Source organism: Manacus vitellinus, unplaced genomic scaffold, assembly GCF_001715985.3.
Source record: "Manacus vitellinus isolate BGI_N305 unplaced genomic scaffold, ASM171598v3 scaffold_27_pilon, whole genome shotgun sequence".
NCBI lineage: Eukaryota > Metazoa > Chordata > Aves > Passeriformes > Pipridae > Manacus > Manacus vitellinus.
Window position 1 is genome coordinate 3,746,406 of NW_021940039.1, and position 14,506 is coordinate 3,760,911.

A 14,506-nucleotide genomic window follows, 5' to 3' on the forward strand; every position below is an offset into this window, starting at 1 on the left:
AACAGCTATTTGGTTAAAAAAAAAAAAGAGAACAATTGGTGGTGGAAAGGGGAAGGGAAACTAAAAGGCTATCAGGGGAGATAGGAAGTTCTCAAATTCCCTGTTTTCAGCCTGCTGGCCCCTCTGTTTGCTTTGCCATGGGCCAGATGGCAGCTTGCAGCAGCCTGGGCAGATGGTGAGGGCCGGACGGATGCAAGTGGTGCCTGATCAATACTGGGAGGAGCAGTAAAGGGACAATTGTCCTCTGCTGCCTGATTTATCTCAGCCTGCCCTAGTGCCAGACCCTAGAGCTGCAACCAGTTGGGGGGGGTTACCCACAAAATGAGCTGGGCTTTGCAACAGCAACACGTGGGCTCATTCTCCATAGCCTGTGCCCCCAAAATCGGAGTGACCCTTGTCCTGGGGATGCTCCCACAGGTGTGCAGGGGTGTGAGCCGCTGCTTCCCACCCGGATATGGCTGCTGGGCACTGATGTCAGTGGGCAATTATCCGCCTTACTGATAAGCTTCTTCCCCGCCAATTGCTTTTCCATCCCTCTTGATGGCTCTTTCAGCTGCTCCAGACCATCCTGGTACCTCAGAGTTATAGTTAACATTTAACCTGAATTTTCTTTACTGCCACTTAAGCTCTCCCCAGTTATTTTGTCTCATTAAATTTATGAGAGTGATTAATCCTGGTCCTCTTTACAGCACCAGACCCTTCTTTATGATGAACCTTCTCCACTTCATGGCACTGTCCCTCTGCCCTGGCACTAAGCCCAGCAGGCTTGGGTGGATTACACATAGGGCTGATTTTGGGTTACTTGTTGGCTCTTGGAAGAATTCAGTCAGGCAGAAGTGCTGTGAATGGTTTGATGTGAAACGTTTAATTTGTGTAACTTTTACCTTTATTTTCTCCTTCAAATGTAATTTGCTTTGGGGAGAGAAGTTGTGGTGTTGCAGAAGGGACCAAGTAAGTGTTTTAGGCAAAGCAGCTGCCACCAAACTCTGTGCTGGAACCAGTGTGTGCCCCTGGGGAGCTTCATCCCACAGCTCAGTGTCGATGTCCCCTGCTCTTGTTTTGAGCTGCAGTTCACTGGGGATTTATCCCCAACAAATATATTGGGGATAGTTGTGTATTCCCAAACTTCTCGTCCTAGAAAAGGGGGGAAGTAGGTCTGCCCAGCCTCAGTTTCTCAAGTGATGCATCTCTTCTGGGCACAGCCTCTGCCGACAACCTGCCCCCTGCCAACAGCTTCTCACTGAAGTTTCTCCTACTTCTTCCACTGCTGTCACCAGCTTTGCCCCATCATATCTCCCAAAATAGTGATGTGATCAGCAGAATTTCTCGAGTGCATTAAAAGAAAGTAACGAATAGAGGAGCCAAGGTGAGATGATAAGTTAGCTGCCACTTTTCTCATTATTTTTGCTGTGTTGGACAGACCACGCACGCCAGCCCATTAAATAAATGGTTCTGTAGTACAGGGCACTTGAGCCATAGCACTTGTAAACGTGTCTTTTCTTCTTTGTCACCCGTATTGATTTTTATATGTCCTACTTGTGCCTTTTCTAGGATCATATTATGTGCTATAACTGTGTGAGGCTCGTTCTTGGGATCATAATGTTCCCCTTTGACTGGGGAACGTAAGACCCAAGTAGAATAGATGGCAGAAGGCTTCCCTTGCTATTTCCAGATGTGTATCTCCATCCAAGTACAATCTGGCTAATTAAACCCTGCAAGATCTCGAGTCCAGTGACTGCACATCTTGCACTCCTTCACCCTGAAACCTAAGCCTGCCAGATGTGCTGCAAATATAGGACTCTGTTTCTCCTTGTCTGATGGAGCCCGTGAATGAGGGGGTTGGTTGGATGAACTGTCTATTTATAGCTGTAAGTGCAGAGTAAGAATGAGAAAGTGGAGGATTACTGGGGCAGACTGGAGCCTTGCAGTTGCTGGGCAGCTGTCTCAGAGTCCCTGCAAATGCCCTCCCAGCCTGGACCCAGTGGTGGCTCTGAGGTTTTCTGGCTCTTAACCTTGGCTACAGGGCTGGAAATTTGGGGTTATTTCTTGGTTGTCTTATTTTAGTTCCTTCTGTCCCCTCCTTCCCTTTCTTTTGTTGTTCCTGGTGGTTCTGGCTCTTCCACCAGTGTGGTTTGGACAGGGGTTTTGGCACAGTGGGTTTGCCTTGAGAGCTTGTCCCTGCATTCCTGGGGCTGGTACAAACTCATCAACTTCCCAGAGCAGCTTTTGTGGGTGAAGAGATTCTTCAGTGGCCCTCAAGTCTATCAGAGCTTCCCCACGTGTTTGTCCCTCACTCCAAGGTAGCATCCTGGCATCAGCCCCTCTGTTATGGGAGCTGCTCCTTGGCATGGCTGCCGCCTGCCTGGGAGGGTGTTCATGCAGAGAAAGCATTGCCAGGGAGGCAGAGCTCAGCCAAAAGCACTGTTTTTGCCTGAAATTGCCTTAGATATGAAAAGCTTCATTCTTTTTTTGCTTTGAATGAGCTTTTCTGGCTCGGCAAGATGCTGCCATCCCAAAGCTGGTTACATCCATCCTAATAACAGTAATTGCAAATGCTGGCATTAACTCTGAAGGGCGGATAAAAATCCCTTTCCTAAACCCAGAGCTGTCAATGAATCTCCTAATCCAGGCAGTAGATCATGGGCTCTGATACCCACGGGTAACTCGCAGACTCTGCTGCTTTTATTGAAGGAGCAAATTGCTTTTCTTTGTGAAGAACGAGGTGAAGATCTGGCTTTCCTTGCTCAGGTTGTTCTGTCTGTGCGTGACATGCTTGGGATGCCGAATTTATTGCCTGCATTTAGTAGGCCCTCAGTTTGCCACTGGCTAAAATCACCCTGATGCCTGTTCCCTGTTTTGAGGACGGGGAGGGTGTGTGTTTTCAACTCTGACAGACATAATGTGGAGACTGATGAAAATCAATATGTGCACAGCAGCGATTGTCGACAGCCGTGCGGCACCGTTGGAGCTTGGCTGCTCACAGTCTGCTCCAGGAGAGGTTAATCCACACGGTTTACTGCTCTCCATAAAACTGGCAGCCTCTGGTGTTTCTCAGGGATGTACTAGGAATGTGTTTTAATAAATAAGAGTCTGCTGGACAAAGGTATGGTTTTAACACCACCACGGCTGTCGGGTTTGAGCATCTCTAGTGTCTCTCCCCGAAGCTCTGAAGTGGAAGTGTCTTTCTAGATGGCCCCAGAACAAGGGAGTTGTTCCTGGTTTTTGTGTGAGGCCAGAAATCGATGTTGGGAAGGGCTTGTGCTGATGTTGATGAGCAGGAAGGAGTGGAGCAGTAGGACTCAGCCCCTTTGTTAGAGCAGTGAGAGTAGCAAGGTGCTATCAGGATGTGGCCCCTTGTGATAAGTGCAATGTTCATGTCTTGTGACTGTTGGCAGTTCTGTGGGCAAATCTCCTCTGTTGACCCTTGGTAGGCATTTCTGCCCCTTTCTTGGTGGCCTGGAGGAACTCTGGGTAGGGCCAGGCTGGACCAGGTCCATGGGGCACACATCCTCCTGCAGGCTTGGTCCAGGAAACCTGATTGAGCAAAACCCCTTCAGCATGTCACACTGCCACCTGGATTTCTCACAGTGGTGTGCTGGTGTGTCCCCACCACGGTCCAGAGCTCATGGCTCCTTGGAGGGGGAGAAAAGGAGAACTTGCCCAGGCTGGGAACAGCAGCAGCAGGCTTGGAATGGGTCCTGCTGGGGTTTGAGGCTTGGACCTGGCACCTGGTTGTGTAGGTGCGCCGAGAGAATGTCCAGGTGATGCTCAGGACGCAGGGCTTCCCAGAGACACCTCAGGATGCCTCTTCTCCTTCTGCACGTAGCCCAAAGCAGTTCCTGGGTGCTCCCATGGGTGGTGATGAGCATCCACGAGGCCAAGCAGGCTCTGCTCCAGCAGCAGCGTCACCGCAGCACTCGCCTGGTCGCGTCACACCCAGCCGGGCTGGTGCTCGCGACATTAACGCAGCCATACGTCCCTAACGACCCTGGAGCCAGGGAAATGATGTATGGAGAGACAGCCAGCAATCCGAGAGGTGCAGGCAGGAAGATTAATCAGGAACTGGGAGTGACTCGCTCTGGATAAGGAGTGGAGCGGAGAATATAAATATTGGTACAGATAATAACGGCGACGGCGACGCCTGGGAAGGGGAAGATGGATCACCAGCTATTAGTGGGCATTATTGCAGCAGCTGCAATGCATCACTCTGGAAGAATGGGATGGCTACATCAAGCCAGTGTATTTATTTAAAATCCCCAAACTTTTATTAAATAAATCTGTTTTGTAAAAATAGAAGGGACCGTATTTAGCGAGGAAATAAAGCCCAGTTTCGCAGGCAGATGTGCTCAGCTGCTCCCTGCTATATAATATAGAGATGTCGAGTGTCACAGTTTGAGCACAGCTTTACACCTAAATATATTTGGGTGTAATTAATACCCCTGTTGAAAGAGACAGCTCATAAAATATGCGAGTGCTGTTTGATATTCCAGTGTTTTCACACTGTCCTGATCCTGTGGGATTGACTTCAGTGGGAGCCGTTAGCAATCAGCACCTGTAGATCTAAGTGCTAGAGTTATTATTGTTAATTGGTATTTATTGTGGGTTGAATTTTCAGAGGTATTCTAAGACCGATGAGCCCCTGGGAGGGGTGTGAAGGCTCAGATGACAATTAATTACTGAACACCCTCACCTTTAATACAAATTGGGCTCTGCATCTCAGTGATGCCTTCAAAGCCTGTGTGTGTGCAGGGCCAGCTCCAAAGTGATGGGGCCAGCTCTGAAAATGTGACATTTTGCTGCTTAATTTTTCTCTGATGTAAATATTATTATTGGCCTCTGCTCAGCATTGGGGCTGAGCATCACCAAGCTGGGCGTCCGGTGAGATTGCTTTATGGTGGTCAGGAGAGTCTCCTATTCCTCTGGGAAATACTGGATTAAAAATCACTCAGTTGCCCATTAGGGCAGGGATTGGGCTTTATGGGAGTTGGTGCATCTCCCAGAAGAACTGGATCCAGAGCTTTTAAACCTGGATGTGATACCCAAGGCTGGAGGCAGCTGCCTGGTCCAGGCATTGCTGTGGGTCCTGCACAGCCTGGGGTGTGGGTTCATCAGGACTGGGAATGCTTCTATGGACTGCACAGAGCCATCAGATGATTGTTTAGTATCTGCTCCTGCTCTGAATGGATCTGGGCTCCTATGGCAGTTTTTCAGCCCTGGCTTGGAGAGGGGGTGGTTTTTTGGCTCAAAGGAAGCCTCTTAGTGAGAAAAAGCCAAACCAGATCAAGAGTGAACACAGTGCCTTAAACAGACCAACCTGTAAAGTGCGTTCTGTGAGTATAATATAGTTAAAGTCACTGATGCAAGAGCTGCTCCTGGTCCTAAATAGGAGCTGAAGAGGAGGCCGTGGGCACCTTTGGAGGCAGGTGGAGCTGGACCTGGTCATGCCAGCGGCACAGATGGTCCCACTGGGTGCTTGGCCAGCGGGTCCAGCTCGGCTGGGCCGATTAGCACCGAGCAAAAGCTCTGTGGGGGCAGAGCTGGCAGCCCGTGGTGGAGTGGGCATCGCAGGCACGCTTGGCACGGGGCTCAGAGCAGCTCTTGGCTGTGATCCCCGCTCGTGTTGAGCAGCATTTTGCCTTTTCCAGCCTCCAGTGAGCGGAAAGAGATGTGCAGCAGGCACTGATCCGGGAAAACCAGAGAGCGTGGACCGAGCGCATCAGTGCTGTGGGCCAGGAGAATTTTCTTATTGTGGTTCTCCCCCCTGCTCGGTGTCAGAGCTGCTGTTGGTTTGCCTGATCAAGTGACAGTGAACATCCCCTCGTTATTATCACTGACTCTCTCTCCTCGTTCCAGCGAGCACGATCTGGGGGAGGACATTTATGACTGCGTCCCCTGCGAAGATGAAGGCGATGATATCTACGAAGATATCATCAGAGTGGAAGTTCAGCAGCCCATGGTAACAATTTATCTGCGTTTTTAAAGCTACACCTTGATGGGAGGGGAAGGGAGGGGGATTTAATTAAATAAATTACTGTCTGCCAATGGCAGGTGATGCTGCAGGGAAGCGAACCGCTCTGTGTTGCTCCTCGAAACTGAGCTGCCTTGCAAGTGGTAAAAATAAGCAGAGCTGGGATGCCACTGGCCCAGAGGGGGTTCTCTGAGGAGTTTCCCAGCCCATCCTGTCATCTGAAGGAGTTCGGGGAGGAGGAAGGGAAAGGGAGACCTAATAAGCCCTAAAAGATAAGCTAAAAATAGCAATTTGCTGCTGAGCCAAGGCAGCATGTGTCACTGCAGCCCTTCTGGGGAGGGGGAGTGTGGGAGCTCTCCCTGCTCCGTCAGCCAGATGTGTCGTGCCTGCCACCAGTATTTTTAGATCGGGGCGAGCACTGACAGATCTGTGGGGGGGATCCAGCACTTGTTTGTGCCTGCTGCTGCCTCCTACCTGGGTGTCTCAGAGCAGGGAGGTGTTTACAGTGGAGCTTTCTGGGGCAGCAGGGACCCATGTGGCTTTAGGGACAAGCAACCGGCCCCTTTCGTCACCTCTAAAAACCTCTTGACGATGAGGAAACCTGAGTATTGAGGTATGTGCAGCCTCGTGGAGGGATGTGCATTAACTCCAAGGGCTCTGGGGCAAATATCCCACTCCATGGATGAGACAGGGAGGTACTGGTGGCCCTTGCACCTCCCCAAAGATGCCCACAGCCACCTTCACTACCTGTGTCCCCAGCACTGCCCTGGCTTCTGCTGGTGCAGAGCTGGAATGGACCTTCTCCAGAGTGTGACCTTCCAAATTTTCTCCCAGCCTCCAATATCTGCCACCCTCAGGCTTTGTTCAGACTCTAATTACTCTCTCCTAGCGCAAATAGCACATACCTCCCCGTAACAAAGCAGGATCAATGGATAAGTTCACTGATCAATTAAATCCCTGGAGCAGGGCATGTGGCTGAGCCAGATGAGGGACTGGAGCCTGGGAATGCAGGGCTGCATCCATGGAACCTGCCAAAACAGCTGAGCAACGTCCCTTGACTCCTTCCCTCTCCCAGTTTGGCTGCGAGTGGTACAGAGATCGTGATGATGGTGGTTGGGGCATTGTATCCCTTCGCTCCTTGTCTGCAGCCAGAGGAGCTCCCTGTGCACTGAAACCCTGTCTGGATCAAGGAGTTGGGCACAAAATATTCCCAGTGGTCCCGCCAAAGTGCTTGGAGCTGTTAGGGGCGCTGGTAGCAATGCTGAAGTCAGCACAGCTCGCTGGTGCTTTTAGCAGGTTGCCATCAGTTGCAGAAGCCATTTGGCCCAAGAACGACCCCTTGGGAAGGTTTTGGTAGGAATTTCTTGTATAAATAGCAAAAATGGGGGGAAGCTCCAGCAGCCAGGTAGTACAGGATTAGGATCAGTGGAATTGTCAGTTTTTCACTGTGATGTTTTATGATTTCTGCTGAGCAGTGATGGAGTTGAGGGCTCTGACTCTCTTTCCCTCCCTTTCCCTGAGCAAAAGAGTCTGTTTTTGGTATGAACACCCACATATCCGCCAAAACATTGATTTTTTTGTAAGATCTGTTGCAATAGCAAGTGTGCAATGCTAATGGCTTCTTGTATTTCTGCATGCTTCAGATTAGATATATGCAGGTAAGATGCATTGATTAAAATACTGGGTTTCATCCAGCTGATAGGTCCGAGCTGCGAGTTCTGAGGGGGTGGACAGAGGGTGTCTTTTCCTGTGCATGATCCATAAAACCCCATCACTGAATCACCTCCCAAATTCAGAGCCTGCCTTGCCAAGTGCAGCAGCTCCCAACATGTGTTCTCAGCTTTACAGATGTCAGAGCAAGAGAAGTGACTCCAGGAGTTGGGGCTTTGAGAAAAGCACGTTTTATCAGATTTGACCTAAAATCATAAGAATTGGCAATCCTGGCCAGGGATTTGTAGAAATGTAACATATTATTTATGACCCACTTAGGCTCTGTTGTGAGTTTCATCTTAGGCAAAAAAAATAGAGAAACTCAGCCTTTATCTCTTATTATTCTTCTTTAGCTGATAGTCTTTGGTGATGTGGTTATAATAAATGCAAAAAATGGAATGCTTGCCATGTTGAAACATACTTAATAATACAGCCAGGGTCCCTTCTTATATTTTTTGCATAAGAGTAGTTCCCTTTAACATAAACTAGTAGTGGTGCTCTCCTGATTTTCCAAACTTGTGCTTGTTTGCTGTCACTGAAGGCTGAACTGGATCAGCAGGTTGCTGGGCCACCCCTAAGAATATCTGACCACGCGTTATTTTTGCTTTTTCTAGAAAATGGGAATGACAGAAGATGACAAAAGAAATTGCTGCTTGCTAGAAATCCAAGAAACTGAGGCCAAATACTACAAAACACTTGAAGATATAGAAAAGGTAAGAACCGAGCCATCTTTTCCATACCGTGGCCTTCCCCCTCGCCCCTTGATCTCGCGTTCATCGTGTTAGTTCTTGCTCTGAGGGCTGGCAGATGTGAGCGGGCAGGATCGATGCACTCGCACGTAAAATTGGAGAGAAGGGAGACCCAGAAAAGCCAGGCTGACAAGCACAAATGTGCAGCCTGTAACTGTAGGAGCCAAACAGCATATTTTTTCTGATTGCTGCAGATTGGAAATAAGCTGAAAGCCCCCTACCCCGGGGTAAGAGACTCTAGTTCCTCACTCAGCCAGGCCAGGCTCGCCGATAAGAGCAGTGTTTGCAGATATCTTATCGCTCCGATTGCTACGGAATAATTTCTTTATTCTGGGTGCTTTTCAAAAGTGCTGAAGCTGTGATGACTTGTCATTGAAACTAATTGGATTAAGAGTAACGTTTTGCTGCTTAAATTCACGGGGTTTAATTGGTTTTGATAAATGATTGTCGTGCCTTTCTTTTAAATAAAAATAAAAGTGAACACCTCAGCAAGACGGTGGAGTCGTGGATGTGACGGGAGCCTGGAGGTGGTTCCTGCTCTGAGGAAAGCAGCAGGAGTGGAGAACAATAGTGAAAATCAAGCTGCCATTTCTAATCACCCTAATGCTTTTGTTTCCTCCCCTTCTGCAATTATTTCCCCCTGAAAGTTCCCACAAAGAAGCCATGAACAAAATCGGCACGATGGAATAACGTTTCCTATTTTCCAGGAAAATGTCCCAACATAATGTCATTTATACTGGGACATTTGTTCCTTGAACCAGCCCTCTGGTTCAGTCTAAAGGAAGAGTTAAATTATTGCTTTGATATCAATTTAAAAGGCTTGTGAAGGCTTAGCAGGTTCTGGCACTGTTATGAGCAGAGGGTTCTGTCTTTGGTGTGTTACATCAGGGGTTTTTTGTGGTTACAAGTCATGTAGATGTTTCTATTAATATGTATTTGTTCAGAAACACATTTCTGATGTAATCACATCATTGGTGTGTTTTCAAGGGCAAAACTCTAGTGAGATAAAGAGCTGGAAAGATGCTTCAGTGCAGCCAAGGACTGCAGTGAGGTGAAGCAGCTGAGTGCTGCTTATTTAACCCCCCCTCCCATGGGTTTAGCAGGGGAGGGGTCCTGCACCCACCCATGAGTTGGGGTTTTGCACCTTCCCAAGCCTGGAAGTGCTGAGGGAGCCAAGGGGATCTGAGGGGATGATGCACCCATGGAGATTCCTGCCTCCCACTTGGATCCTTGGCACAACCTGGTTGTTCTCTGCCTTTGCAAGTGCTTAAACTCATTAAAACCTTGCTTTTCCCTGCCCAGGTAAATTGAACTGGTGAAGCAGAAAAAAGCCACCTCTCTTGCACAACCCCCTTCTTGTTCCCTCCTCTCCAGTATTTCAATCCCTTTTCCATCTCCCTCTTGCAGAACTATATGAACCCCCTGAGGCTGGTACTGACTCCCCAAGACATGGAAGCTATTTTTATCAATTTGGAGGTAAGGGCATGGACTTTTTGGCTTAAATCTTTGTTCTCTTCAAGGCAGCTCAACCCTCTCCCTGTTTAAGAGGTTTTCCCATTTCCTGTTAGACTTGTGCATTCACCTGTGGAGGTTCAGCCCTTCGTGTGCTGTGGAGCTTGAATGAGTTTAGGAGATATTCTTTAACACTCAGTTTTAGAGTTGGGGATTATATGAACTGTAGGTAAAAAAAACCAGTTGTATCCAATGGATGTTCTGGGGCTGGGACTGTGGATTTTATCTGGTTTAGGTGGTTTGTGATAAAGGGATTTATTTCTACGCTGGCTTGCACAGAGTCTGGGTCAGAACCTGGTGTATCATCAGCACCATCCATCCCATCTCCTCCTCCTTCCCCATCCTGGGGCATTTATCACTGTCTAACCTCTGATGGAATTACACTCCCATATTCCAGGCCATTCAGGGCTGCATTCCACTAGAACAACTTTCTTTAAAAACAGCTAAAAGAGGGAAAAAACCTGCCTGATGAAGTAGTGAATGTGCATTTCTTTAGGCTCTGTTTACCCACTTGCTTTGAATGTGTTTAAAGTATTGACTGTTTCTTTGTTTCAGGACCTAATTAAAGTGCACTTCAGTTTCCTGAGAGCCATCGATGTCTCTATGATGTCTGGAGGAAGCAGCCTGGCAAAAGTGTTTCTGGAATTCAAAGAGAGGTACAGGAAACCTGGGCTTCAGGCAGGTCCAGTTTTAACAGATTTGGGTTAACATTTGCAGGGCTCATCACCAAGATTTGAACAGAGCCCTCTGTTGCTCTCTACCTTCTCACTCTCTAATACTGCCTGAAAGGAAGTTGTAACCAAGTGGGGATCTGTTTTTTTTCTCAAGTAACAAGCAATAGGACAAGAGCAAGCAGCCTCAAGTTTCACCAGGGGAGATTTGGATTGGATATTAGGGACAATTTCTTCACTGAAAGGGTTGTCAAGCACTGGAGCAGGCTGCCCAGGGAAGTGGTGGAGTCATCATCTCTGCAAGCATTCAGAAAAGGTGTAGCTGTGGTGCTCAGGGACGTGATTCAGTGATGGACTTGGCAGTGCTGAGTTAATGGTTGGACTCAATGGTCTGAGAGGGCTTTTCCAACCTTAATGATTCCCTGATTCTAGAAATCCCTGTCACAGCAGACCAGGTTTGTATCCTCTGCATCTAAATGCTGTCAGGCAGCTGAAACATCATTTGGTGCTGACACTTAAGCAGCCAAATCCAGCCACAACCGTGTCAGGCTGCCCAGGGCAGAGGCTGGAACATCTCCCTTGTGACCAGCCAGGCTCAGTCATGTAGCTCCTGTGGATCCTTGTTCCTGCAAGCCCCTGGCTGCACCTGGATTTCTCTGGGCTCAGCATCTCATAACAGACTGAATGTACAATGTGTTTAGGGGGACATATCAGAGGGGATAAAGATTGGAATGCTACAATTGTGGTGAACGGGAATGGAGTAAAACCTCACTCAGCTGCAAGGGTTTAGTGTGGTCTCCTGCAAGCAGCAGTGGGGCTCTGAGGGCCTGTGATGTGGTGGGATGACTCCTGTGAAGGGGAGACTTGGCTCTCGTTAGATCAAAGTGATTCCTCGCTCCAAAAAGTCACCTCTTTGGCACCGCACTTGTCCCGCACCTCTGGCACGATGAATAAATGTAAAAGTTGCTTTTTTCAAACAGAATAGATTCTGTGTTTTGGCAGCTGCAAGCAGGAGCACCCCAGAACACAAAGATAAGGTTAATAAAAGCTTTTAATATCCTTAGTACTAATCAAAGGGTGATTCATTGTGGAGTCGTGCCAGGGCGTTATTTCACTGTGATTAAACCAGTGTCTAGACACAGAGATGCCATTCAGGAGTCAATAACTCCAGGAATACCATCTGCAGTAATAACACACCATAAGGTCAGGTTTTCCATCATTCTCAGGGCCTCTTTGTACAAAGGGCATTTTTTCTGGATTAAAAAAAAAAAAGTTTCCAGAGAAGAATGCAAATAATTTTAAAACACTCATAAAACTCACTAAGGTGATTTTGATCTCCTAATTCCTGGCTCAGCTCTGTGTGTGCTGGTGCCATCCCGGGGACAGAGCTGTGCAGGCAGGGAGCAGGGAGTGGACAAGGGAGTTTGGAAGCAACTTCTTGAAGGACCTAAAAGGCTTGGAAAGATGTGAGTGAAGGAGCCAGACTGACAGCTGCGAGGTGGTGGCAGCGGATCTGGAGCTGTGTTCAGTCCGTGGGAATTTTGGGGACCTCACTTGCTGTTCAAGGGGACTTTTGACTTGGAGAAGACCCCAGAACAAGGGTCTTAGGGATGAAGAGTGTGGAGCAACCTGATCTAAATATGCAGAGTCCATTCCTACAATTAGGAAAGGCAACAGTTCCTCATTTTACAGCAAGGAAACGGGTGCAGGAGGAGAAAGTGAGTTCACTGGGGAGACAGTGTTGCCCCACCAAGAAGGGAACGTGGACCTCCAGAGTTCCTGCTTGGTCCTTATATGTAAGATCTTCCTCCATCAAATATATCCATGACAAATAGCTCTTGCTTCCCTACACATCCTGGGAGACATTCCGGAAAAATGATGCATTGCTCCTCTGCTTTGTGGGTGTTGGTTTTTTTTTAAGGAAATAGTTTGTAAATCTCCTTCTCTGAAAGCCAGAGGTTTGAATTTATGCTCCTGAAGCCTCTTTGAAACTCCCCCGGCGCTGGCAAGGTAGATATTATTGTGCATGTTCAGAAGTTGTCAAGGGGAAAAGGCAGGAGAATAATCTGTATTGGCTCTGGCTTTGCCGGGGACTGTGGCTCCATAAATCTCTCTATTCAGTTCCCTGCTGGGGTCTGAGACTCCCCTATTTAGGAAGCGATGCTGGGTCAGGTGCTCCCAGGTTGTCTCCATCGAGAGATGAGGCCCTGAAATAATGGATGAGTTGCAGTGCGTGATGGAATATGTGTCTTATCAGCAGCAGAACAGTTAACGGCCAGGAAGGGGGAGAAAACCCAAACCTGTCACGCAGGATTAATGAGAGAAGTGAGGAAAAAGGGGGAATCCATGGCAAAACTGCTCTGTTTTGTCAGGTGTTTAAATTTATAGCCCGGGGTGTCCATACAGAGCTTCACTGCGTTTCCAAAGGCTGTGACAACCTTCTTTTCTCGGTGACCCATTCTCTTGATCTCTACGTCCCTGTGGCACATGCTGCAAAAAGCAATGAGCTCTCTGAAATGTGTCATAGAATCATCACAGAATCACAGAATGGTTTGGGTTGGGAGGGACCTTGAAGCTCATTCAGTTCCAACCCCATGCCATGGGCAGGGACACCTTCCACCAGCCCAGGCTGACAGGAGTGGAGGGGTGAGCCATCGTAGCTCCAAAAACAGCCTCCTCTGGCCACTCAACCCCTTCTGCTCATCATGAGCTGAATTATCCCACAGGCTCCTACTCTGGAGACTTCTGAATATTTAAGTGTCGAAGATTTAAGTGTTAAAAAGCCACGCAGTAAAGGAGTGTCAATACCTTGCTATGAGTTACCTGGAGGATTAGCTGTTTGCCTTGTCCTTTCACTGTGTCCACGTGCATATGTATCTTTTATAACTGGTTATAACTACCAGCAAGTGTTTCTGATTAAATCTGTGATTTTCCCCCTCTCCAGGCTGCTGATTTATGGCAAGTACTGCAGCCACATGGAGTATGCCCAGAACACCCTCAACCACCTCCTTGCCAACCGGGAGGACGTCCGGCAGAAGGTGGAGGTGAGTGGGCAGGGGGCACTGGGGGCAGAGTGTTGCCCCCCTCCCCCTTGTGAGGGGTTTTGGAAGGACTTGCTGGAGCCAAGAATGCTGTGTTGGGAATGTTTGAGTTAGCAAAGAACAGAGGGATGTGAGAGTGTGTCTGTGCTGCTCGGAGAAGGAGCAAAGCTGGGGGGTGTCTCATCCTGATCCCCTGTTTGCCCCTTCATCTCCTCGCCAGACACACACTCTGTCCTTCCTGCCTGAGTTTATCCAAGTTAAAACAAACTAGTGACTTCATTTGAGTGGGACAGGCTGGGACAAGTTCTTTGAAATGTGCAGGGAGACCCAAATGCCCCGAGCATCCCCAAGCCAGGAGCCACATGGTTTCCCAAGGTCACCAGCAGCATCAGGGACCATCAGAGGTGAACCCAAGTCTCCAGGCGAACACCCGGATTACCGCCCTGTCCTCCTTCCACAGCATAAAGGCTTAGTGTAAATAGGGGCTGATCCAGATATTAAGTGAATCAAAGGAGCCCCAGAAGGGAGGCATTGTTTGAGCTGCTGGTTTTTACCCAGCTTTAATTCCTGCTTTGGTCCTGATGCTAATCGGAATTTGCCGGGCTGTCTGTACACGTTACCTCCCGTTCCGCAAACGCTCTTTGATTTTCCATGTAAACCCAATTCAGGGGTAAAACTGCATTTAAGAATTGTTTAAAACGTGTTCTTTGGGCCTTTAATAAAGCCAGTGGCTGTAGCATCCAGCTGCTCCTGTGCTTTTCCTTTCTCTCCCTCCCTGGGAACACAGAGGGTCTCAGGCAGCCAAATCACGTTATTTGAATGGGTCTGGGTGAAGGTAACGGTGGCAAAACTTCC

At 48.4% G+C, this 14,506-nt stretch overlaps 1 protein-coding gene across 1 annotated transcript in view; it reads left to right on the forward strand.

Moving 5' to 3' along the window:
* The window catches only part of VAV2 (vav guanine nucleotide exchange factor 2), a 134,649-nt gene that overhangs the window by 101,250 nt on the left and 18,893 nt on the right, over positions 1 to 14,506 (forward strand). The window contains exons 5-9 of the mRNA XM_008927234.2: positions 5,854 to 5,956; positions 8,293 to 8,391; positions 9,835 to 9,903; positions 10,495 to 10,595; positions 13,555 to 13,654. Of these exons, the coding sequence (XP_008925482.1) occupies positions 5,854 to 5,956; positions 8,293 to 8,391; positions 9,835 to 9,903; positions 10,495 to 10,595; positions 13,555 to 13,654 (472 nt within the window). The remainder of the gene's footprint in view (positions 1 to 5,853; positions 5,957 to 8,292; positions 8,392 to 9,834; positions 9,904 to 10,494; positions 10,596 to 13,554; positions 13,655 to 14,506) is intronic.